Source organism: Maylandia zebra, linkage group LG7, assembly GCF_041146795.1.
Source record: "Maylandia zebra isolate NMK-2024a linkage group LG7, Mzebra_GT3a, whole genome shotgun sequence".
NCBI lineage: Eukaryota > Metazoa > Chordata > Actinopteri > Cichliformes > Cichlidae > Maylandia > Maylandia zebra.
In genome coordinates this window covers 49799947-49826025 of record NC_135173.1, presented here as the reverse complement: position 1 = coordinate 49826025, position 26079 = coordinate 49799947, and the positions used below count along the sequence as shown (strand labels likewise).

Below are 26079 nucleotides of genomic sequence, written 5' to 3'. Positions count from 1 at the left end.
ATATGTGTAAAAAGCTTCTTGTTAATTAATAGAATGGGGTTTTTTTTAAAGAAAGACTTTAAGGTATGATGAAGAAAGGATCTGCTATGCTCTTTCTTTGCCCCCTTTTTCTGTTTTGAAGCAGAAAGCGGTAAGCAGCACATTCCAGTAAATCACAACTAATTTCAGCCCTGCTTGACGTGCCTACTAAAGTAGAAACACATGCACTACCTCCCCTTTCTTTTCCTTCCTGCCACAGCCAGCCTACACTTTTCCTTTACTCAATCTCTCAGTCCCACTCTGTTTCTCTTTCTTGAGCTTTGTTCAGCGCAGCCTGCATGCCTCGGACAAATAGTCAAATGATCAATAATTATTTCCATATTTCAACATCTTCTGCTTTTAGCACGTTTGCTCATGTTTTTTTTCTCCTTCTCCTACCTCAGCTGTGTTGAGACATTAGACAAAATAAATCACTAAATACAACGTTTGCATTTACAGTGACTGCTGGTGTTTAGTTGCACAATTACAGGAAAAGATTAGCATGTTTTACAAAGAAACAAATGTGGTAAATGCATTTGATGAGCAGACATGTTAAGCTTTATAAAGACCTTTCACTTTGTTAACTGGCTTTGCTTACTAACCACATGTCGGTAGAAAGGCTTTTAGCTTTGTAATAGGTAGCTCTGTTGGCATGACCCAATCATATCACTTTTTTTTTCATTCTCCTGACCCTCTACATATAAAATCTGCACCTACTTTTAGCCATTCCACTTTAACTCTACTCCACACTCTTCTTCTCTCAACTCCCAGCTTTTCTTTTTCATTAATAATTGTATTGTTTAAAAAAAATAATAATTTGCTTTCATGTTTGGCTTGTGAGAACAATCACGGCTTTTTCCTTTTTGCTCCCTGCTTTTCCAGCTCTACTGATCCCCATTTCATGTCCGCCCAGCTTTTTATCCTCTGCCTCATCCCTCATTTGACATGTTTCATCCTTAGCTTCATTTTGCTTTCTGTGTGATGCTTCTTTTTAGTGTAAAGCAGTTGTTTACTGAGGACCAGGGGGAAAATATGGAGTTAAACTACAGTGAATTAAGATGATTTATGAGGGGCGAAAGAAACCATAGTTTATCATTCATTTTTAATCAACTTCCGAAGTAGGTCAGGCCAAAAAAGATTTACAGACAGTTTAGTTCCCAGTAACACAACCGGGTCAGCAACCCTCGGTCACTAGGGGAAAGACCCCTGACAACGATAGGTCGTTAGGGAAAAATGTGTCTGTTGGTGAGTTGTATGGAGAGGTTGCCAGCTGTCACTAGGTAAAATTGATAGCAAAGAGGCATAAGTGCTGCCCTCAAAAGCTCTTTGTGATTGCTTTGGTTATTAGCAGATTCCCGTAATCACCTGTAATCTGCATGGAAGATGTTGACTTGTCTGCAAACGCCCCCACTTACTCAGCTAGTGGTAGGGAAACTGTGAAAAGGGGAGTGTACTTCTTTCCCTATCAACTAGATGTTTCCAGAGGGCTGCCTCTAGGCCTGTGTGACTGTGATGCCTTAGGGTGGTAGCTAGCATCACTGGCATCAGACCCATAGTAGCATGATAGGATCGATACTTTGTATGGAAAGTGAAAATCACAGTGGTTTAGTGGTCACAAAAATGTGTTCAGAATTGAAGGTAATTCATCTCATACAGTATGATACCCTGGTCTCCCTTACACAAGCTGCCTTTGCAGGTTAAAAATATCAGTATTGGTAATACTGGCCATGTATTGATAATGGTATTGGATCAATACCAAAATTTGATTGCACAGCACTAGTGATAGCCTGGTGGCACCTTTGACAGCATGCACTCATCACTGAAAGAAATTTATGGTTTGAAAATGTGAATACACTTCCAGAGTCCACCATCAACAAGTCATTCAGCAGAAACCTGTTTGCCAAGTAATTCATTGTGGTTAAATGTAAATGAATGTAAATTTAACAGAAGGTTGTGACAAGGTTTTCTTGTCAAGATCCCTCTTCGCGTTTAATGTTATTCCTTTTCAGTTGGATTCAGGCGCAGATGGCTGAATGCAAATGTTGGCGGCAGATTCAAATTTATGAGACGAGAGTTGTGTAAATTCCTGACAATTGTGCATAAACCAGACACAGGCCAGCAGTTTCTCTATGTAAAACTTCCCCTAACATGTAAGCTGTAAGACTGCCTGGGAGCAGAGTGCACGAGAAAACAGGATGGTCTTGTGTTAATATTTCCCATTTAAAAACAAATAGACCAAAACCCAAGCAAACTGATGTTGGTCCATATTTTTGTTCTTTTCTTTCTGCCAAGCCTTCGCTGCTGCGGCCATCAAACATAAATACAAAAGCTCTGGACAAAAGTAATTATCCTCTGAGCTTAAAAACAAGGATAAAAGTGCTTTTTTTCCATTTGAATTAGAGACAATTTCCTCTTTTTAAACCACAAATACAATCACAATATTTTCTCTTCGCTGGTCGCTTAGCAACTGAAGAACAGTTTTCCAGTGACATCAGGGCAGAGAGTGAGAGAGAGAGCGATTTTTTTTTTCTTTTCTTCTTTTAAGGACCTGGTTTCAATGAAGTCAGACTTGGGTGAAATTGGATTTCATTGTATACAATTAAAGTAGATGTGCCAGTGTGAAACCTAGTTTGGACTTGAGATTACTTGAACATTGTAGGCACAAAAACGAGTGACTAAAAAGCTGGCACTTTTTTATTATAGAGACCTAATCAACTTGAAAATGGAGGAGAAACTTGTCTCCTCCGTGCATTTTCTTTATTCCCCATCTGCAGTGGAGTGTGGAACCTGCATTACTGTCTCAACTTTTCTTTGGATGGGGAGAGATGTCAGGGCTATGGGCCTGACTGCACTGACACCAACACAGAAAAATGTTTCCTCTTACTGAGGTAGGTGTGTGTGTGTGTGTGTGTGTGTGTAGGCTTACCGTCGGTCGTTCCTCCTGCGTCGGAAGAGCTTTTTGGTGTGTGCAATCTCAGCCTCGTTAGGAAGGGGTGGGAAGACCTGTAACAAGACAAATCAAAGAGTAAGAGTAAGCATCGCTGCTTTCAAAACTAGCATAAAGAATATACACATGACTTCAACAATAATCCATTAAAACACACTTGAGTTGCTAGTATGTGCACAAATGTCTACAGCTACAGTTAGAACTGTCCTTGATGATGATTTTGATTTTAAGAGAGTGAAGAGTGTTGAACATCTTGTTCCTTTCCACAGGATGACTAAAGTACTGCTACAAGAATTCTCACAGTAATAGTTGACCAACAATTTTTATTCAGGCTTGTGTGACTGCTGGAACTTTTTCCACAGTACTTGTAAGTCATGGAGGAAGTCCCCCCCCACGTTTGTGCTTGTGATACTTCTGAAATGAGGAAGTATCGAAGTTCATAGAAACCTGTTTTCAGGATCTTTTTCAAACTGTCCTTCAAGGTACATACTCACTAGCACATGATAAGACACAAGCATATTTTTTTCACAAGACCAGCGCCCATTTTTAAAAATCTCAGTACCGCATCAGCTGTGCAAACAACTTCTGGTTTTAAAATTGAACAAAATTGGGGGAAAATGGACCGGGAGTGGAGCCTATATGTGCTGGAGGAAATACACTGAAAATTTCATTCATGAAATGAAGCTCGCAATTTTCTCTCAGCCTGATACTTGAAGTATTCACAGAGATGGTGATGTAGGAAGAAAATAAAGAAACAGGATTAGAAGAAAGAAAAAGACCACACTCATGCTGTGTGTGAAAAGCTAGGCTGTGAGTCTGTGCCACAAAAAGCATTTCAGGTAGGCAGCTCCGCACTGTAAAATGGCAGCTCTCTTACCCTTGGAAGGGCCATAGCCATGGGACTTAAAGGCCTCTTAGCATCTGTTGGTTCATCAGCAACCAATCTAAATTTAGGGTTGGGTTTTGTTTTAGCCACATGCTAAATAGGGACTATTTTAGAAACTAGAATATGCTACATTTCAAATGAAGTGTAACATTTTGGCATAAATATTTTTCTGTTAAAAGCTTTTCTATTTAGGTGTTACAAATAGGAGAACATCCATCGATCTTGTCACAGATGGCTAACACAGACAACCATTCACGCTCACATTTACACCTACAGCCAATCACCAGTTAACCTTGTTTGCATGTTTTTGGACTGTGGGAGGAAGCTGAAATACGCTGAGAGAACCCACACAGGCACAGGGAGAACATGCAAACTGCACTCAGAAAGGCACCAGTCCACCATTTGATTCAAACCCACTTACTGTGAGGCCACAATGCTTATCACTGTACAACTGTGCTGCCCCAAGAAGAAGAATAAAAAGAAAAAATATCCTAATATCCTGTTGGACATTAAGAGTATATAACATACACACTCTATTGGCGATATCTTCTATCCTGTCATTGCTGCTGTTGTTCCTTTGCCAACCACCAGCTCGCCCCAACCGGCTGTGGTGTATTACTGCCCTTCCCCGAGCCTGGTTCTGTTGACGATTTCTTCCTGTTAAAATGGGTTTTTTCCTTCCCACTGTCACCACTGGTGCTTGCTCATTAGAGGAGGTCTGATTGTTGAGGTTTTCTCTCTAGTGCTGTATGGTCTTTACCTTATAATGCAAAGAGTCCTGATGAGACCGTTGTTATAATTTGGTGCTATATGAGTAACCTAAAACTGAACTGAATAGCTGTTGCATCACTGTAGAGTTCTCATTGGCCATGCAAATAAAAACAGAAAAAAAAAATCCCTTTAAGGCATAAGCCATCTCTCTTCGGAGCTCCCTGCTGGGCAGTGATCCTCAGGGAGTTCCTGGAACTGTTTGATCCACCTATAGTATGTAGAATTGTCCTTGAAGATCTCTTTGATCGGCTGCTTCAAACAAGGATTTCAAACATCCTTTTCATTTCCAAAGGATGACTGAACTATTACCACAGTAATAGCTGAGTGAGAGTTATTGATTGCGATTAGTTTTTCGCAGGCATGACTTTGACAAACTGTACAGTAATAGGATGGCTATGGCGAAAATCCATGTCATTCACTGCAAACAGACACACTCAGTAATTTACTCAATAATGACCAGTACATTGTGTGTGTGTGTGTGTGTGTGTGTGTGTGTGTGTGTGTGTGTGTGTGTGTGTGTGTGTGTGTGTGTGTGTGTGTGTGTGTTTATGCACTCTGGAATCATTAGAAGTTGAGCACCAGCAATCATCATACAAATGTATTAAAAAGAAGCCAAGTGTCTAAAACTGCATAAAAATGGATAAGAGAGAGACAAAAGCTATTATAAGCCTCTTTTTTTATTGTACCAATAACTGAACTCAAATATGTTCTGTTTAAAATGTGATAGGAAAGAGGAAAGCAGGATATCCTCACTTTTGTGCAGGTGAAAACAGCAGAGGTATGAAAACAAACAATAATTCATTGAGGGACGAGGAACAGTTATTAATGTTCTTTAGTTTAAATCAAGACTTAACACTTCCCAGGGTTTTAATAAATAGCACAAGGTGCCCTGCATTGGAAGCGACAAAGTATAATCAAACAAATAAGAAACATGAGTATGTTTTTACAGTTAGTTCTAACATGGATATTTCCAATGCACACTGTGTTGGATGTCTTACTTACACAGTTCACTTCTTGTGAAAAGGACATAAGACTGTCTGCCATCCATTAAACATCAGCCCTGTCAGTCAAACATCATCATTATGCGCTGTTACCATGGTTACAGGCAGGACTAGCACATGCAGTGTGCAATAAGAGTGAGTGCAGGAGGCTTGGTACTCCTGGTTTCAGGTCTCCCACCCTCATTTTCAAGTACATTGTGTGACACACACACACACACACACACACACACACACACACACACACACACACACACACTTTCGAATTTCTGTGTCCCAGGTGTTGTATGTTTTTTTTCCTTACAGGTGCAGCAGTTGGCGACACGTTGTGTATTTCTATTTGTACTCTATCCTGTCCTGCCTTAGACATTGACATAATGTATACCACATATAATATAATAACTTTAAATACAATGACCAGAAATGAAGAAATAGTCAGATAAACCCTGAACAAGAGGAGCCTAATCAGAATTTATAGAGCTGAACCTGGCTCGTTTGGCACAACAGTGCATTCAGATCATAATTCTGATTGCAAAAGCTACCAGACAGGACAGGATTTAAAAAAAAGGTGCATGAGGCAGAGTGCTGTGCAGTCTTTGGTCGATGCTGTATAATACTGTATCATCATTTTCTTCTTCTACATAAAAGAATGACAAAAAATACGGTCGATATTAAATCTCAAAGATTTTTTTGTCTCATGACTTGATAATATCGACCGTATAATGACAATAATGCCTTTTGATAATGATCACATGAGCACTTTTAATATTTTGTTCCCATTTTTTTTAGTTTACCTTGACATGAAACAGGACTCTTAGACTTTTTAATTCAATGCAAAATAACTAAAATATCAGTACATTTCTGCCGTTATTTTAATGTTAGGAATACATTTAACGAATCATCCATTTACACAATAGATCATAAACAGCCTGAGACGTCGAGAAGTTAGAACAATTTAAGAATTGGTCTCAATTGTTGTTGTTGTTTTTTTTTTTTTTTTAATTCAGTCTGCTGTCATTATAATGACATGCACCAGCATGGCTCCTTGGCTTGCTTTGGTAAGACTGCCGTAAAACTGATAATGACTCATACCTGCGGTTTGGATGAATTTAAATGTTCAGACAACCACGTGTGACATGATGCATTCTTAACAACTTCTAACACAATACGTTCTAGTGCACAAAACAAAAAAAAACATCCTCCCCTGTAGTTTTTTTTTGGCACACTGCGAAGTGATCCAGTCAGTGCACTAGACTGGATACCCTGGCAAGCCAATTCTGGTTGGTATATGTATGACCACTCTGGTTTAGAAGTAACACGAGAGAGAACTTTTTAGAGCTCCAAGCTTTGGTTTCCATATATTACAGAAGAGTGAGATAAAGTGAAAAGAAAACTGTGTTACAAAAAATGTTTGTCAGCGGTTCTTTAGTCCTGTAATGACTTATGCCAGCCTTTCATAAACTTCCTCCAAGGACTGTGAGTACACACAGAGTACAGAACATACCTGTACAGCATCGCACTGCAAACTCAGACATCATCTAAAAACCCTCAGAAGAAAAACTGAAGAGCCCAAAATTATTATAGTTGAATTCTGATGGGAATCTGAGATGCAAAGAGTCTGGAAATGTAAATAAACACATGCTTTTAGCCTCTAACAAACTAACCCATATTATAGACTCTGCCTTTGTTCCCTCATAATTTAACTCTTCTTACCACTGGAATGATCTGAGAGGGAGGAAAACGGAGAAACTGTTGCATGTTTAGCTACTGTAGTTCTCCTCTAGGATATCATTAGCTATAATTCTGCCCTCAAATGGTAACCAGATGACAGTGAGTGCACGCGCGCACACACACACACCCCACCACCACCACATATTTCTTAAACTCTCTACTTGCTGCATTTCCTATTGCTAGTTAGATCTCATTAGAAAGCGCTATTAATAGAAAAATAGAAAAAAATGTGAGTAGTTTCTATCAGATAAGAGAGGCGTGATCGAGAGACAGGAAACGAGAAATGTAGAATGGCCTCTCAAGCAGCTGCATGTGTGAATATGCTATCTGCAGGTAGCAGCCAGTTTAAGGCAGATCAAAGTGAGGACCCATACTGTCCTGGTCCCCAGCCAGAAGACCTCTCACCTCGAGGCAGGCCGTGCTAGCCCTGTGGACGTGACAAGGATGGAGGGGAGGGACTGCCTGCGCAAGAGCTGATAGAAAATGAGACTGATTTTTATCTGTGGATCTGATCACATCTGTATGTTTTTTAAAACAAATGTAGCTCTTCAAAGATTACGATACACTGGTGGAGATGAATGACGAGCTGTGCTACAAAAAATGACGAAAGAAGGATTAACCCCTTTCATCACCACTGTCAATAGTCTTTTATTCAGACTCTTAATTTTATCGTCCATTGAACAATTAGGGCTAATAATGAGGATTCAGACTCATGACAGCTAAATTTGAGGAATATTTTTAATTTGGATTTTATATGCTTGAAGTAGTCGGCAATAAAGGGGCTGGCAGTGATGAGGGCTCGAGTCCTGCTAATGTGAAGGCAGAGCTTCCTTTTAAAACATTCATCACTTGTTTTAACCGAAGCCTTAACAAGCCAGAGCTGGCACAACACACGCATTTTAATAGCTAACAATGATCGTTCCTGCAGTCTTCAGTTTTAGACTTCAGTTGTGGATATGCATGTGTAGTACGCAGCCTTATTTTGTAGAAAAGTAAACAGCATGGTGATGTAAACCATCAAACTCAAGTTTTTCCAAGTTTAAAACAACATCGAGTCTCAGATGTCAAACAGCGTGCCAACAGCTGAAATATAAATCAGCTTGAATTTTACAGGCCTGACTGTGGTGTCTCTTTTATGCGTGTATTGTGTTTTGCGGTTGGGTGTTGCGCGTCCGCCTTCAGGGGAAGTCTGGTCCTGTAGCATGCCAAGGACATTCACAGGTTAGCACATAAATCACAGTAAATAATTCACTCTGGAGTTGGGTTGTGAACTCTTTGTCATCATTAGCATCTTGGAATTTTCTTTAGACACAGGCTGACATGGTTACAGGACTGCCTAAAACAACCACGCAGATTCCTTCAGACTGTTACCTTCAGGTGTTCATCTGCACCAGGAGCAGTCTGAAACATGAGCAGCACCTCTGCCACGCATTTGTTCTGACTTTGGCACACAGTAGTCATTAATTATAGTTAGTGGATAGTGCTTGTTTTTTTTTCCATCCAGCTCAATTATAAATTGAAAAAAAAAAGGAAAACCTGTTTAGAAACCTATTTTGTTTAGGTACCAGTGAAACATGGGATGCTATTATAGCTCTCATGTCCTGCATCATTCCCCCTTGCTAATACTTTCCTGTCGACATTCCTGTCAATGTTAGTAATAGAGGTAAAAAAAAGAAAAAAAGATCAACCTATCTAAAATTGAACTACACATACTGGAGTTTTGATGTTAGCATTTTAGCTGCCACCATATTATTTTGTCATTTTGGAGCCAGAAGCTGCCATATTTGGATGAAAGTGTGGAGTGTTATTAGCTATTAGCTAGTTATTAGCTAATGGTAGCAAGCTAGCAAAGTTTAAAGTCAAAGCTCGCAGATGTCCAGATAATTAAATAACACGCTAAACAACTACTAGCATTTCATGTAGCTGAAATAAAGTGCAAAGTCAATTAATATGTTAAAAAAAAACGAGTTTAGGGGCTACCTTACAAAATAAAACGCCTTGAGGCAATTGTTGTTGTGTTTTGGTGCTGTATGGATAAAACTGAATTGAATTGAACTGAAAATTCCAAAAACGTGACTGTAAAATGTGACTATAAATTTTGAACTTTGAACAATATTTTCATGCGTTTTACATCTTTTCCTATTGATAAAGACTCTCCTTATACTACACAAAAGTAATTAAGTAACAGATAAATAATTAAATGACAGAAAAGTGTCTGTTTTTAAACTGTCTGCTATATAAAAATGTCAGTTTCTCCAATTTCACACATTTATCATGCAGTTTCACTGGTCTGGCCCCACTAATACTTAGTAGCATTTGAGAGGATTCAGTTTTTCTAAAGAGTTGCCTAAACAGTCACGTACCAGGTCAAATGCCATTGTTGATCCATTCATAACAATTATGAGTATGGAAGGAGTATAAGTTGCAAGGAAGGAAAGTAAGGAAATGAGAAATGTTAACAGGGTGGAAATGTGGAGAATGGAAATGGAGAATAAAGATTATAGAACTTTGTCTGCTATAGCATAGAAAATGAAATGCATGTCTTCCTTTCCCTTCTGCTTTGTAACAATTCTGGTATGATGCTTATTGAGTCGCTCCATTGTTTCTCTTAGTTTATTTATGTTGCAAGGGCTTTCAGCCAAAAGCAATAAATTTAAAGCTGACCCAAGGGTGGCATTACAGGACAGGTTGTTGAGAGCAAAAGCCGCTGTCAATACAAGACAGCAGGCACGTAAAATGAAAATACAAAAACGTTCCTCAACGTTTCATTCACAGGCCAAACCAAACAAATAACGCTCCTTTCTGTGTCTGTAAGGAAATTAGAGTTGGAAGTTTTTGTCTTTTGTCTTTTGTGGGGTGGGGGGTAGATTTTAAACAGTTTCTTTGTTTAACTTTGTTACTAGCAGGCTTAAAAACTACATCAGATGAACATTATCTGAGTCATATGCTTAAGAAATAGGAGAACCGAGAGATGCATCTGGCTCTTCAGTTCATCCATCTACTGTTTGCCAAAGCCTCAACAGAAATGGTCTCAGTGGAAGGGTGGCTGTCCAGAAGCCATTGTTAAGAAAGAGAAACAAGAACTGGACTGAGAATCAGCAGCTATGCTGATGGAGTCATGTATCCAACTTGGGGTTGTGTTTCAGGCAGTGATGTTGGGGATCTCATCAAAAGATGGAGTTCACCAAGAAAATTACAATAAGTATTATGACAATTATCCCAAACATTGGTAAAAGCACACCAGGATTGGCCTCCCCAGAGCCCAGACCTCAACAATATTAAGCAGTGTGGGATCACCTTGACAAAAGGAACAAAAGGCAGCCAACATCCAAAGAAGAGCTTTGAAGAATAAAGGAGGCCATACCAAATTTTGACTTTCAAGTTAGCTAAAATTGTACAAACTGTTTTGTCCTATTTACTGTATTTCCATGTATCCTTTCATAGGAAAATTAGGATTTACTGAAACATATGTAAGTATAAAGAAATATAGGGTGACTTTTGCACAGTACTATATGAAATTTTACACACAGTGTGACTTTTACAGCACTAAGTGATTTCATTTTATAAATTATTCACGAAAAGCAAACTATTAGCACTCTTATTACTTTAACTTACTAACTTTATATGATGAAAGATGGCATTTCTACCGTTAGATTTAAGTAGCAGGAAGAGATAAATTAGCAGTAACATGCTGATCCTGGATCTTTTTTATCGGACCATCTTGTCACGCTAGTATTCAGAATCTATAAAACCCCTCTAGTACAGGATTTCCTTCATGTTTCATGATACGCATTGCCTTTCATGTAACTTAGTCTGTAGCTGATGCATGCTAACAGTACAGACAGAGGAGATTTAGAGCTGCCACGGTCGTGTATACAGGATGATCTGTGATAAGAGGCAAAGATGTGAGGTCCTGACATTCATGTCTCATTTAATAAGTGATCAGAGGCCAGCGCCACAGATGCTGAGACAGGTACATCAAAGAACTCAGGGGTCTTGCTACTGGAGGATATGGAGAACACTGCAGGATCAAAGTGTCGGAGACTGAAAAAGGGAGAAAAACTGTAGTACCCTATAGAAATTAACTGCTGCTGCAGCGGGTTTTAAGTGCATATAGCTGTGCTCTTGGCAGCTCTCAGAATAATGAAAAAAGGCTTCAATCATATGTTCTCTCTACATCCCAATACTCTGTGTGTGTGTCTGTGTGATGTTTCTTTTAGTATATTTATAAAGACCTGCAAATAGCATATATACATTTTTATGAAGACATTTTGCTGCTTCTTACAGTGAAACTTTACAATCCGTAATCACAAACTTAAGATTACCTCATTCCTTAGGAATAAGCGCACAGGAATGCAATTTATTATGATTAAAGTGCAGGTATGGCATTTTTAAGTCTGTCTTAAAACAACACTGCCTTTATGAGTGGACTTCTGCTGTGTATAAGAATATGGTTGGTGTCTGCGTTTATCCAGGATGATCTGAAAGTAACAAGCATTAGATGAAAGCTCTCCCTAGACTTACCCCGAGGAAACCTTTAAAGGCCACGTTACCGCTAATTGGCTGAGCCTATTTCTCAGAGGACCACAGTAGGACAAAAAATTCTGACGTAAAACAGCAAGCTGTCAAAAGAGCCACATGTCTGATGATTGTGAGCTCAATTGCAAAGATTACTACACATACTGACACGCTTGACTCATCAGAGCCTATTGTGAGCAGCTGCCGAGGGGGTAGGTGCGTCCAAAAAAAGACATAATGCGTTAATCACGAGAAACTAAAGGTGCGTGGCAATGTAAGTATTATAGTATTGCTTCGACAAACACACACACACACACACACACAAATCATTAAAACTTTGGCAATTCTCTTTATACTAGAGCCCAACTAATTTTTACGGCCCATACTGATAACAATAGTTAATAATTAAGAATCTGATACATCAAGTTGTATATTTTTTTCTTTCAAACACAAACAGATTTCTCTACCATTTGTTACATGAGTCCTTATTGGACTGGATTATTTATTTACACTCTGCCTGACTCTGATTGGCTCAGCTAGTCCGCAGGTATGTTAATGACCTAAATACTTTGCAGACTGCCCTCTGGTGGATAAACTATGCAAGCTCAACATTCAAAACATGGATAAAGTGCATTTCCCCCTTCTAAACTTGAAATTTTAAAGTTTTATTTATTAGCAATTATAAATGTTTATACTAATAGATTGGCAAATAGCTAATATTGACTGACATATCAGCCTAACTAAGTGTCTACAAGAAAGTATGCATCTTCTAAAGTTCAACAAGCAAACATATTCAGTGAAGACTGTACTAAGTACACTTGTGAAGCTTTGGGAATTCCTGTCAAATTACTTCTCGGAGAAAGCTCTCTATGAAGAGTAGGAATAATTACTGTGACAAAAACCTAAACTCATGGAGAGTGTGCTACACTGTTTCTTTAAAAAAAGACCATAAAATTTGATTAAAAGGGATTAAAATCAATGAACCAATTAATTTTTGGCGTTCCACTACGATATATTTTATGCTTTTGCATACACCACTCCATATTCTTTCTGCCACTCATATGTGATAAAACAGGTCAAGTCACTGGTGACGTATTGAATACCTCTGTGTGAGTGGTCATACATTTCCCATGGTATTGTGCTTTCATGCATGCGTGTAAGCATGGCTCCAGTCTTTCTCCCAAGCCAGAGCCCAGAGCAGAACAGAGTACAATGATGATTAATCCAGTATGTGTGCGGTTAATAGAGTGTAGGAGCCAATCGGTAGTAGGACCAGAGACAATAGCAGGAAGTAACCACGTGAAGGGGGGCTGCCGGTCACCATGACCCTATGGATATTGTTCTGCTGCCTACCAAGATTTGAAGGATGGAGGGGACGAGTGAAGGACACCATAAGGAGGGTGGAGGCAGAGCATAAGGGTAGTGGTCATAAGTAGGAAAAGGCAAACTGGAGGAAACAAAGCGAGAAGAGGTAACAGATAGTAAAAATGCCATGAAGGAGACAGGTTTAAGGTTAGCTTAAGTTAAAACTACAGGAAAGAACAGCAAATGAGTGCGTATGACCTGCACGTCTCAGACAAATTGACAGCTGACACACAGACCACCAAAGAAACCCACCCCGCCCCCAGTGTCATTCTATAACCGGAGTCCTGCTCTGCGGCACGTACACTTCCACACTGAGGGGCCAACCAGTCTGTAATATCCCAGCTCCAGATTCCTGCTTTGTTCTCCGTTTGGACGGCTTTGTTCACAGACCAGAGACCGGATGTCTTCTCAGTGACTAGCTGCACTCTCCTTTTCTCCCGGGTTGCACCCAAGTGCTCTCCTCATTATCTGGTGCCCTTTATTTTTATTTTATTGTTTCTTTCTTTGAGAAGCAAAATACTTTCTTTTTTCTTTTTTACTGAACCAAACACAAAAAAACCCTTAATATTAAAACATGACACCACATATTTATCATGTGAACCCACTGCTGTACAATACAGTACAGTATATACTCATTGGATACCCTACTTGCTAGTATCAGGTTGAACCGCTTTTGCCTTCAGAACTTAATTCTTCATGGCACAGGCTCAACAAGGTTTCTCAGAGATGCTGGTAAATATTGACATGAGGCCTTTTAAGTAGTGTGAACTCCTCAACATGGTCAAGAAACCAGTTTGAGTATCTGAGCTTTGTGACATGATGCATTAAACTGGTGGAAGCGGCCATCAGAAGATGGGCACACAGTGGTCATAAAGACGTGGACACGTTCAGTAATAATACTCGGCCAGTCTGTGTCATTAAAACAGTGCTCAAGTGCTACAAGGAAAAAAGAAGAAAAAAAGCATTGCCCAAACAATTACACTGCCACCACCAGCCTCAACGGTTGATATGAGGGAATATGGATCCATTTATTGTCCAATTTTGGTGAGCCTGTGTGAACTGTAGCCTCAGTTTCTGTTCTTAGCTGACAAGAGTCTCCTGCGGGGTGATCTTCTACTGCTGTTGCCCATTTGCTTCAAGGTTTGACATTTTGTGCATTCAGCAATGCTCTTCTGCATGTCTTGATTTTAACAAGTGTTTATTTGAGTTACTGTTGCCTTCCTATCAGGCCGACGAAGTCTGGCCATTCTCGTCAGACCTCTGACATTAACAAGGCATTTTTGCCTAGAGAACTGCTGGTCACTGGATATTTTCTCTTTGTCAGACTATTCTCTGTAAACACTAGAGATGGTTGCGTGGGAAAATCCCAGCAAATCAGCAGTTTTGAAAAACTCAGACCAGCCCCTCTGGGACCAACTAACACACCATGTTCAGACTTACTTAAATAACCTGTCTTCCCTGTTCTGAGGCTCGGTTTAAACTTCGGCAGGACCTCTCAATTGTGTCTACATGCCTAAATGCACTGAGTTGCTCCCATGTTGATTAAATGTTTGTATTAACAAACAGTTGAACAACTATACATACAAAAGTAGACATGTCCTGAGAAAATGTTTAAACTTTGCCAAAGGAATAAATGGCCTGTATTTATATAGCGCTTTACTAGTCCCTAAGGACCCCAAAGCACTTTACATATCCAGTCATCCACACATTCACACACTGGTGATGGCAGCTACATTGTAGCCACAGCCACCCTGGGGCGCACTGGCGAGGCTGCCGGACACTGGCACCACCGGGCCCTCTGACCACCACCAGTAGGCAACGGGTGAAGTGTCTTGCCCAAGGACACAACGACCGAGACTGTCCTAGCTGGGGCTCAAACCGGCAACCTTCCGATTTCAAGGCGAACTCCCAACTCTTGAGCCACAATCGCCCACATACTTTTACACTTTGCTTTCTTACACACAATTAAATATGGAACAACAGAGAATAAAAGTCACAAGACAACACAGTACAACAACTGCATAAATTCTATATTAGGGTATGGAATTTGGCTCTGGGTCCGAAAAGTCAACTGAATGTGAAAGTGGCTTGCATTCTTTCAAATGGCCAGTAGGGGGGCTAGCCATGTTGTTGCAAGAATAAGTCAGATTGGTTAGCATTAAATGGGAAAATGACCCTACTGATCACTTGACCGGTGACCTCAGGAAACACTTTGTTGACGAGTTTATGGTCTCAGTTGCTGGTTTCGAGCATCTTCAATTGGTAAACATGGTACTCATTACAAGCAATAAGGATGAAAAAGGAGGGTATACTTTAGGGCAAACAATTAAATGATAGTCCATGACACGGTGGCCACATCCATGTTTTGTCTATACCTGTTTTATTTTAACTGTCTCTGTCTTATTTATTTGCTTTTGTGTGAAGGAATTTGTACGTGAGGGCGATTACAAGTATTCTTTTTATACAGCCTTTCATGTTTCCCAGCATCCATTGGATACGTGGCATGAATCAAATACTTGCTCCCTGACCCCTGGATGCTTCTGTCGTTACAACCTGAAATTGCACGTGAAGGCAGGTCATTGTGACTGCAGGATGACATTCCACAGAGGCCAGTGGAGGTGCAGCAGAACCTTAAAGCAAAGGGAGGAAGCCCTTTCTCACTGGGTTGCTCACACGCCCTCGCACAAATGAGAGGTTTTCCACGTCCGAGGGCTATTTGTAAGCGCATTGTGGCTCCTGGAAAAAGGGGAAGTGAATGTTGGAAGGAAGCGTGGATTGCAGACGGGGACTTTGGATGATGTAGTCCTGCCGTGCAGTAGCAGGAAGTGATGACTCTGGAAAAGTCCAGTACATTATGAGTGGAAAAATACCTGATGATTTCTTTCTATCTATTTATCCTTCCATCCGTGGAGGCAGTTATTATACAATAGGGCAGTTTAGCAGCAAAGGGTTCACATGATAAATATATAGAGTCATAATAGGAGTAATCGGATCGGAATGTGGGAACCAAAGTTGTGATACATATTTATATTTTCACCTTTAATCTTGATGCAATTCTATTGCCTCTTAATTAAAACTGATATATCTTAGCCCCAAGTGGGCCCCCAAGGCTAATTTTACCATCTAAGAAGTTGAGAGGAGTGATGTTTCTATGGCACAACTATCAACAACTGACAAATAATAAGGAGCAATGTCTACTCACAGCTTTTTCTTAAGTGCCCGTTAAACCAAAATAGTTATGAATCAGTGGTTTAATTGTTTCTTCCACAAAGGAGGTGGAACCTTGTGTGTGCTGCATGTGAGAAAAAAACAACTTCAGACTATGTTTAGACCTGATTCTCATGACATTGTCCAGTTTTTGTATGTGAGAACAGCTTTGGTAGAGTGTGGGCAAAGGAAGAACCCCATATTGCATTACCCTAGTCCAGTTTTCTCTTGTTTTGGAGATTTGGTTGAAGATGCCCTCTAAAGTGCGCTTCCAAATCACAATATTTGATATTATATATAAAGACACACTGATCAACCGACCAGGGACAGGAATCAGATACTTTTCAGCATCCTCGCTTGGTGACTGGCTGGGCAGCATCACCAATGTCAGATTACGAGCCCATTCTTTTCATGCATGCGCATAGTAGCACAGGAAAATAGTCAGTTTTCACATTAGCAAACACACAACACTGTGATCAACAACACTGTGATTGGTGTGGTTGTGATCTGTTAGCGAGTTCTTACTGAGGAAAACACAAAATTGGCCAAACTAAATTGGCAGGGTTGGAAAAATGGTGGGTTTGATTCTAGTGTAGGAGTCGCTCTCATGGCTCATGCAGTGATGTCACTCGGTGCCCTTCTGTCTGTTGACATCACATTTTTGGCATGACTCAACTGGCTTTGAACCCCACCCAGGTAGGTACTGAAAAAGTACCTGGTAGCCCATACTACTGCCAAACGGAAAACCAAGTCAAGTCGAGCAAAACTGAGTAAGTAGAAGTAGAAAAGAAGCTTATATCAGGTAAAGATTGGTGTACAGGAAGTGTGAAGTTTAAAAGATTTTATTATGAGAATAAAATGTTGCATTGAAGAAAAGCTTTTAAATGTATATGCTGCCAATTATAGTTTTTAGAATGAAAATCTGAATTGTCAGAAATTGGTTTGTCAGCAGGCTGCAAGGCCATGGGTGCAAAAATGTTTATGTTGGAAAAAATACGTATATAACGGCACAAAATGAAACTATTCAAAGACAAAAGAAATAAATAAAAATCCCCTGATGACTAAATATTACGTAAAGGAGAATGGGCATCTAATACAGATGTTTTTTTTAGAGTTTCATTATTTGTGAGCATGTCAAGGCATAAGCTTAAATGCTTTTTTCCTCAGAAGGTGAACAAGATACCCCATGAGGATGTCTGCATGTCTGCCAGTTTATTGTGACCAGGAAGACTTGTCTGCAACAACATGCACGTGCTCATCAGGGAGGCTTCCAGTGGAAAAGTACTGTACAACCGGAATAACTACTAGTCTATGGGATATTCAGCTGTCCATGTCTACGACCAAGGATCACTGCTTAAGTGCAGCAAGTTACCAGCAGAAAAGAGAGATCCCTGCAAACATAAATACAGAGCCAGGATGCTGAGAATATATATTTATTTAATAGAGATTCATGACAATAAAAGCGATGACAATACTGAAGAAACACGACTCCCTTTCTATTAGTAACAAAACCATGCGCAGTGGGGTATGCAGTTTGTAATTTAATGTAATAATGCTGGTTATCAGTTAACTACAAAAATTCTAGTCATCTAACGAGCCACAAAAAGATGTACATACTTTCAAACACAAACCCCTGTGCTTATCATTCCAACCAAGGTTTACATTGATTTTGTTTTATTTTACACTGTGGTCTCTTGTGGAAGACTTAAGTACCCTTCCTGTTATCTTGAGGGCTATTCAAGACCAAAGAGAGTGTCAGTGAATGGCCTTGTTAGTATGACAAACAACTGGGCATCAGTGGCCTTGCTTTATAGCTGCATGACCCCACAGGGCATGGTTTTGCGATCAGCTTGCCAGGGCTCGATATTCACACAATCGGAACGTGAAAGAGTAACTGGGAGAAGATGAGAATTGCCAGAAACAGCTGAGAAATGTCAGGGAAAACAAAACAGAAAATGTGGCACTCAATTCCCAGCTCTGCGTCTCTGATCCCGATCGCAGCACAGAAACGCTGATGACCCCATCTATCTTTTGGCCCTTACTGAATGAACGGAAACGACAATCTTGGCTCAGAAATGATACAGTGAGGAAGCCATCTCGATCGCTCACCTAGATCCATCTTAGCCCAAGCTGCGTGAGCGGCGCAGCTCAGCTCAAAGGCCAAGAGGGGAAGGAAAGAGGAAGACACTGTAGCTTAAACACCATGAAAGACGGAGGATATTTTGGCTCAGAAAGCAGGGGAGGAAGAGAGGAAGGTGACAGGAGTGACCTAATGTGAACTCTCGTCACCTCAATGAATCACAAATCATGTTGGAAAACACAATGCTCAATACCTTATACAGAGAAGCATTCCAGCTGCAAAATGACTTTTACTCTGTTGATGCGAGACACGTCACGTTCAGAAACACGGCTGTTGCCCTTTAGACTGCAAGTAATGTAAGTAAGAGGCACTTAGATCCCATTTAGAGAAGATGCTAAACCTCCTCAATAGTTCAGGAACTCAGAATAACCCTATAATATATATAAGGTTACTTTCCCTGTCAAGATTTTAGAAAAAGTTGCCTTTCTCAAGTTTTTTCATAGTTTTTCATACTTGAATACTTTTAATATGTTTAAGAGATTTCAGTCTAATTTAAGAAAGATGCAGATTTTGCCCTGTTAAGAGTTTATAATGATATCATTTTATCTGCTGATTTTGGCTCTTCTGGACTTTACTGCATTTAGACAATGATCTAAACTAAATATTTTTAAACTGGATTTCCTTATTTGATGGCACCTTTAGAGTCCAAACTGCTCGCCATTCCTAACTTCCATTAACTGCGGCATCCCTCAAGGATCCGTTTTAGGTCCTTTTTTACTTAAATTGTACACGCTACCTCTCTTGCTCTATTGTTCATAGATACAAAATTCACTATCACTGTTATGCAGGCAAAAAAAACAAACACTTCAACAAAATGACTTCACTTTACTTATTATTTGATTTGGCATCCCACGCTCCACAAACATCAAGATAAGATACTTATCTTCCAAACTGCAGTTGAAAATCATGGTGTTTATATGGAGAGTTATTTGAGTTTTAACGATCAAATCAAGGATGCTGTTAAACGAAGCTTTTACCAACTGAGAACCAATCACTAAGTTAAAGCCAGTTTAGCAGCTAAAGGATTTCAGCTGGACTGCTGCAACTTTACCTCAAACCTCTGTCTCTCTCTCTCTCTCTCTGTGTTGCAGATGATTTAAAATGCAGCTGATCAATGTTTAACCAGTACAATGAAAATAGCACATCACTATCTGTGATATTTCAAATAGATTTTAAAATTTTACTATTTGTTTTTAAAGTCCACAATATATCTGTAATATATTGAAGAAGTTCTTTTAAAAAAATCTTTTATCTCCGCATTTTTCCTCTGTGTCACGGAGGTTCTGGCAATTTCTTAAATCTCTAGAGGACGCTCTTTTTCTGCTCTATTATATGCTTTATTACAGCTCACTGTAAATGTTTTCTATTGCTCTTTTATTTGACTCTTTTGAACACTCATAGATTTTATTTATATTTTCATTCTTTTCATTCTTGTTTTTCAAATTATTGGGTTCTTGGTGATCTGGAAAACACTCTGGGTCAATATGTCTGTGAAGGTTCTCAGCCATCCAGGTCATGGTAGTCTAAGGAGCTTGGAAAGAAAAGCGTCTGGACTTCTTTAAGTTGCTTGAAGACTCTGGGTCAACTTATGTTGTTGTTTGTACACTGACCTGACAGTATAGTTTGTACAACATTTGCCTTTTTGTCTTATTACAAAGCGAGAAAACACTGCATGGGGACTTCAACTAAACTAAAGAATGCACGTACACAGAAATACTGAGGCATACATTTTTGTATTTTGTGGACTGAAATGAGAAAGTATTATAACTTCTATCACGGTACAAGTATTGTTTTGAGACACACTTGGAGAAAATGTGAACCTACTCATTAAGTTTTGCACGAGTCTGTTAGAGATAATCAGACGCTGACTAAAACAGCGACTGCCTCAGAAACCAACAACCCACATCTCTTCTGTGTGAATCATTTGGGCATCTATGCATATATGTTATGCAAACATTTGCCCACTAGAGGGACATATAACATCATTATTCACAGTTACAGCTCACTCCTGCATCTGACCAGCGGATGTCACTAAAGTTTTTATTTTCAATCAACAAGTCTCAGAAAATACATATAACACAGACTCATCTTGCACCCTTAAGTTCCTTTTTTTTCTTTAAAAAAAAAAAGAAATTAACAATACAAATTGCTCCTTTAGTACAAGAAATATCATTCCTGTAATTATGTTTAATAGTAATTTAATCAAAAACCGGACTCCAGCACTCTTGACTCTGAACTCCATTTGGTGCACGTTATTCCTTCACCTAACCACCAGGGGTCACTCTCTAACAGCAAATCACACAGTATTGCTAAAGCTTCTTAAAGTTGTGACCTGTGAATGGCTTTCTCACACCTGTTCACTGCAGTACTAAACTGGGATGGCTTAGTTTCACACAAGAAAAAAATCAGAGACTTACCGAGCGAAGATGGGGTAGGAACCTTTCTATGTCGTTCATGTCTATACCATCATCTTCTTCAAACTTGTTTTTGATTATCCTGTAAGAGAGAAAGGGTGAGATCAGGAGGTTGTATGATGCTATAAATTAAGGTGGTATAGAGCAATCAAAACTGTTCTGAGTTCCACCAGTGAGACAAAATAACTGAACATAAATAAATGTATAGTTTACCCTTCTCTGTCAATGTGTGGCAGATGCTTTGGCGTTCCTCTGAAGTGTTTTCTGTGAAAATGGCTAAAATCCAGCTTCTCTGGCTGCACGTCCCAGCCTGCACCTCTACAAGGAGGAGACAAAGTAACAGTTAGAGTCATGGAGAGTCTCTGCATAAGTGCATATGAGGGGAAATGCAGATCTTTAGCAGGTCTTGTGTGGGATAATCTGGACTTTATTTGGATCACTTGCATGAAAACTGCTACAAAGTTGCAAAAACTCATTTTAAAAATGATGTGGGACATTTTCTTTTTAATCAAATCCCTTAGAAATGATTTATTTGCCTTTTTATTTTGAAGATATAGAGAGACATTGTGATATTTCTTGATTTCTTGTTACATCACCATCCTTTAAAGTTATCCTTCAAATTATTTTTGGCTTTTCAAAAGGCTTTAATTATACTTTCACTAAATCCAGATAAAACTTCACAAGCTTCTACTTACGAAAGCAACTGGTGTTCAAGAACCAGTTCCCTTGGGGGGGGACATGAGATTTTATATAATGAATGGCTTGCTTTTCTTAATATTTCAGGTTGTCATTGATTACCGTAATGTATGTAATTTTTTAATGCCTGGTGTGTGAATGCAGATGTATAAATATGTGAATTGTTTATGCATCTACACCTCTGGCTCTATATGTGCATAAAATGATTTACACATTTCTGCATGTTTTATACTGTATAATTTATAATCTACTTGCAGGGTACCATTGCTAATGAGACCCTTAGTTTTTCTTATTATATCATCTGATATACAATATATAATACACTATGTTTCCATATTTCACACACACACACACACACACACACACACACACACACACACACACACACACACACACACACACACACACACACACACACACACACACCGCAATGCATACTTGAATGAATCAGTGTGTTTTAGTAAAACATTTAACCCTGTAACACGTCTCCACCTGCGTGAGGAAAAAACTGCTTACATCATCCCACCATGCTGGCTGCATCACTCACTGCATGCTCCGTTGTGCCAGCGTGGACGGAAGTCGCTGCTGTGCAGATGTTACCATGGCAACCAGTCCTGCCTCCACTTTTAACTGATTTATGTTTCGCTCATTTCCTTTCTCTAACGTTTTGACTTTCCCCCCTCTGCTCTTAAGTCTCACGTCTAGCTCTTGTTTGAAAAACCTCTTGGACACACAGAAGCTGATTCACGCAGAGACGTCATTTATAAAGAGTAACAGGATTTAGAGCACTGGGGCTAAACAGTCAAGCCTCCGGTAGCTCAGATGTAGTTTAAATGTGTTTTTTTTTCTCCCTCGTGATTAAGGTTGAGTGAAGAGATACTTAGTTTGGAACGACAGCTGAACAGATTTGCTAAAGGTCAAGCTGAATGTTGAAACTACTGTCTTGGACTACAAAGATAAAACAGGTTAAAAACAGGACACTAATGGAGCTCAAGTGCTAAACTGCAACCGCTGACCACAAGTGGAGAGGAAATCTTAAAGAAGTGAAAAGAGTAACCAAACAAAATTACAAAATGTACCAAAGAGAGGAACAAACAATTGCTACGAGACTGTGCTGTCTACTGTCTGTCACATGACCATCCAAAAGCTATATCCAGCAGACAGGTGTGTGAAACAGAAAGGTACCTACCCATGTGAGTCCATTGTGTTAGCAGCCCATATGTCTGTCCCCAGGATGTCAAAGGATCCCTCTCTGTTGCCATTCTAGATAACACACAAGGAAAAAGAAGAAAAAATATTTTCAGCATGACTACAAAATACTTCTCACCAATCCCATGTCCACATTACTCAACTTGTATGTAACCTTTCACAAGCATCCTCCAAATCATTTGTTCCTCCAAAGGTATTCTAGAAAGACTTCATTTGTAGCCTAGACGTTTCTGTGACTTAACTCCATAACCAACCATAACCAGAAGCAAAATCCTCAACAAGCAAGGCCTTGTGTAGAGAATGAGCAGCTTCCTGCTTTACATTCCCTCATTGTTAGCAGTGTTTAGAGCCTAAAATTCTGAAGCATTCTGCTGTTGAAACCGAGACCCAGTTGACTACTGTTATATCCCTAACAAAAGGGAAATTGTTTCTCTCAGGATTTTGAGCAGCTAATGTGGCTAACATGACCAACAGCTGTGACTGTATATCAATATGCCAGAACTATGTGAAAGTTTTAATCAGAAACTGTGGAAACATGAAATCAGTGATTTGAATGAGTGAATGATTTGAAATCAGTAAAAAAAAGAAAAGAAAAGAAAGGAATCCATGTATGTTAACGTGTTTTCATTAAACGACTTTGTCCTGTGGCACAAACTAAGCCTATCTGGATTTTATGTTAACATTAACCAACAGGACATGAGGAAGCCTCCAAACTTTTCCTCTGCTGAGGTAAACCAAAGCTTTACTGGCTCTTCCTTTGCCCCTGCTTTTTTAACGCTCTATCTCTCTACAAGGTTTCATAATTTGGCTCAGGACCTTTTCAGTCTTTACCATGATGGAACTGAAAAATTAACTGCTGTGGCAGAGAAACAAATGGTCATGGGCATTACATTATCATGTACTGTGTAATGCAGTGATCTCTGTTCAAAGCTCCCCGTGTTCCTGGTCTAATGTTTTGTAGGCATACAACTCACTGAAGGTGGTGTCTGCTCTGTAAGTAACTAATGTAACTAATGTGCCTTCATTTTGCTGGACCAGCTGACAAATGAGAACAAACCTGGCTTCTCAGGAGGAGAAATTCCTTAAAGAGGATAAATTGGAGCATTGAAGCATCTAAATCTGTTCTGACAGCTTGAACGCACAAATGACCATGGTATCAGGGTTTTTTTCCATTTACTTTCATCTTGATTAAAGTCATGTTAGTGAGGCACTTTCAGAAAGTTAATCCAACTCAAAAGCAGACAAACCCATGTGTTTCTGTACCTTGGCAGAACCTTTGTACTGGTTGTTGTGCCCCCTGCTGCCAGATCGTGAGCCAGATCCAGGTCTGGACCCTGAACTGGGCCTGGAACCTGTGCTGCCATTACTGCTGTGTTCCCATTCATCCTGTGGAGTTGAGAGAGTTAACGAAAGAAATTATGGTCTTTGTTTTTGGTTTTCCATTTTTCCTCCTTTTTGCTCATGCTTTGTGTGTGTATATATATTAGACCATTGCTCTAGATAGTCAATGTCAAAACCTGCTGAACATGGAAAATGGAAAAAGATTGACCTCAGCTACCCTGCTTTATTTTGTTAGATCATTCTAATCCATGCTGCTAAAAAGTCAACTCTGGAGAGCAACAATACAACAATAAAAAATCACCAAAATCTGCATTGTGAGAACGCACCAGAGCGACACACACAGACTCAGATTTAACAGACTAACTAGCTGGTAACTCACTTAGTATTTTTTTAATTACTGGCTCTAGCGTCATAGTGTCCCATGACAGTCACTATGAACATGCGTTCAATGTAGAAAGTGTAGATGAATGACTAAAGGTTGGTGTTACAGAGCTCTTTCAATCATACACTGAAGAGCTGACAGAGCCCAGAAAACGGACGAGCATGTACAGAACAGAGAGAAGGAAAACATGTGATTTAATCATTGTGGTGATCCAGTGACCAGAGAGTAAGTCAATATGCAGCTCGAGCAGACTGAAAGGGTGCACTGGGTAAAATTAGGACTATTTTCAGATCAGCAACTACTATGTGCAACGGTATACATCTGACCTTGCCTAGGAGATGTGTTACAATGACTAAAGCTTTTGTATTATTGTTTTAGGCATCCAAATTATTTTGGTTGTTAGTGATTTAACATCTTTATATTAACACAACAGCAGCATTACATTATGTTCAGCATAATGGTAAGCATAAAGGCAATTGACTGATAGGAGGCTACCTGTCTGCAAGCAGTTGCAGTCTGACTTGGACTGAGAGCAATCAGACTTAGAGAGACTGTCAAAGGTCTGCAAATAATCTGGTTTTTTCAAATGCAGACAGATGTGTTGCCATCAGTCTGAATAAGTCATTGTCAATGAGCACAACTTAAGGATACTCAACTCAACTGGTTACCAGCTGGTTGCTGAATACAACTGTAATAGGTAAATGTGAATTTCTGTCTAGGTAAACAGAAACAGATATGTGATTTTTCACAATTTATCACTGTTGATTGTTATATTATCAGAAACAGATTGCATGTAATTGCCAACTTGACCCCATTCAATCACTCATATCAGACTGTTAGCAAACTGATTCCATCTTATAGCAACAGTTATAGCACATGCTAGCGACAGTGTCGATATGCTCATTTTCCAGCAAACAAAAAAATTGAAGTGAGGCAACTTATCTCATCTTACTGGATAAAACAGATGTTGACAAAGTGTAATGTCATTTGCGGTGGACAAAACATGACAAGTCCCACTATATGTTATTGCAATGGTCAGCATCTTGCAAAATGTTAAAAATTGCAATAATATTGTATTGTGAGTCATATATTGTGATAATTTCATATCACAGGGTATCTGGTGATCCCCACCTCTATTTAGCAAAGATAGAGCTGTGAACAGACAAACACTCACTGGCTTAGATGTGCCTCGTCCTTGTGATGATGTCCAGCAACCATCTTTCTTATCATTGCAGTCATCTGTCCACTGAAGAAGAGAGAAAACAAAGTAGGTAGGTTAACAATTACGGCATATTTAAAGTCTTATTAAAGCATATTCAAATTTACTTTGAAGTTCTGCTTTTAAAACGGACTCAAAATTATGTTTCTGACCAAATCTTAAAGCCTGGTGTATAGTTTGTGTAGCAGCCAATAAACTAGGTCAAGGCAGCTGAAGCAGCTAAAGGTGAACTACAAT

General features: G+C 39.4%; 1 protein-coding gene across 5 annotated transcripts in view; it reads right to left on the bottom strand.

The window, feature by feature from the left end:
• The window catches only part of ctif (CBP80/20-dependent translation initiation factor), a 62179-nt gene that overhangs the window by 21630 nt on the left and 14470 nt on the right, over positions 1-26079 (bottom strand). For all 5 annotated transcript variants that reach the window (XM_004549631.5, XM_004549628.5, XM_004549632.5 and 2 more), the window contains exons 3-8: positions 25798-25869; positions 24164-24286; positions 22881-22954; positions 21209-21313; positions 20999-21077; positions 2945-3021 (exon numbers count right to left, since the gene is read on the bottom strand). In XM_004549631.5, the coding sequence (XP_004549688.3) occupies positions 2945-3021; positions 20999-21077; positions 21209-21313; positions 22881-22954; positions 24164-24286; positions 25798-25869 (530 nt within the window). The remainder of the gene's footprint in view (positions 1-2944; positions 3022-20998; positions 21078-21208; positions 21314-22880; positions 22955-24163; positions 24287-25797; positions 25870-26079) is intronic.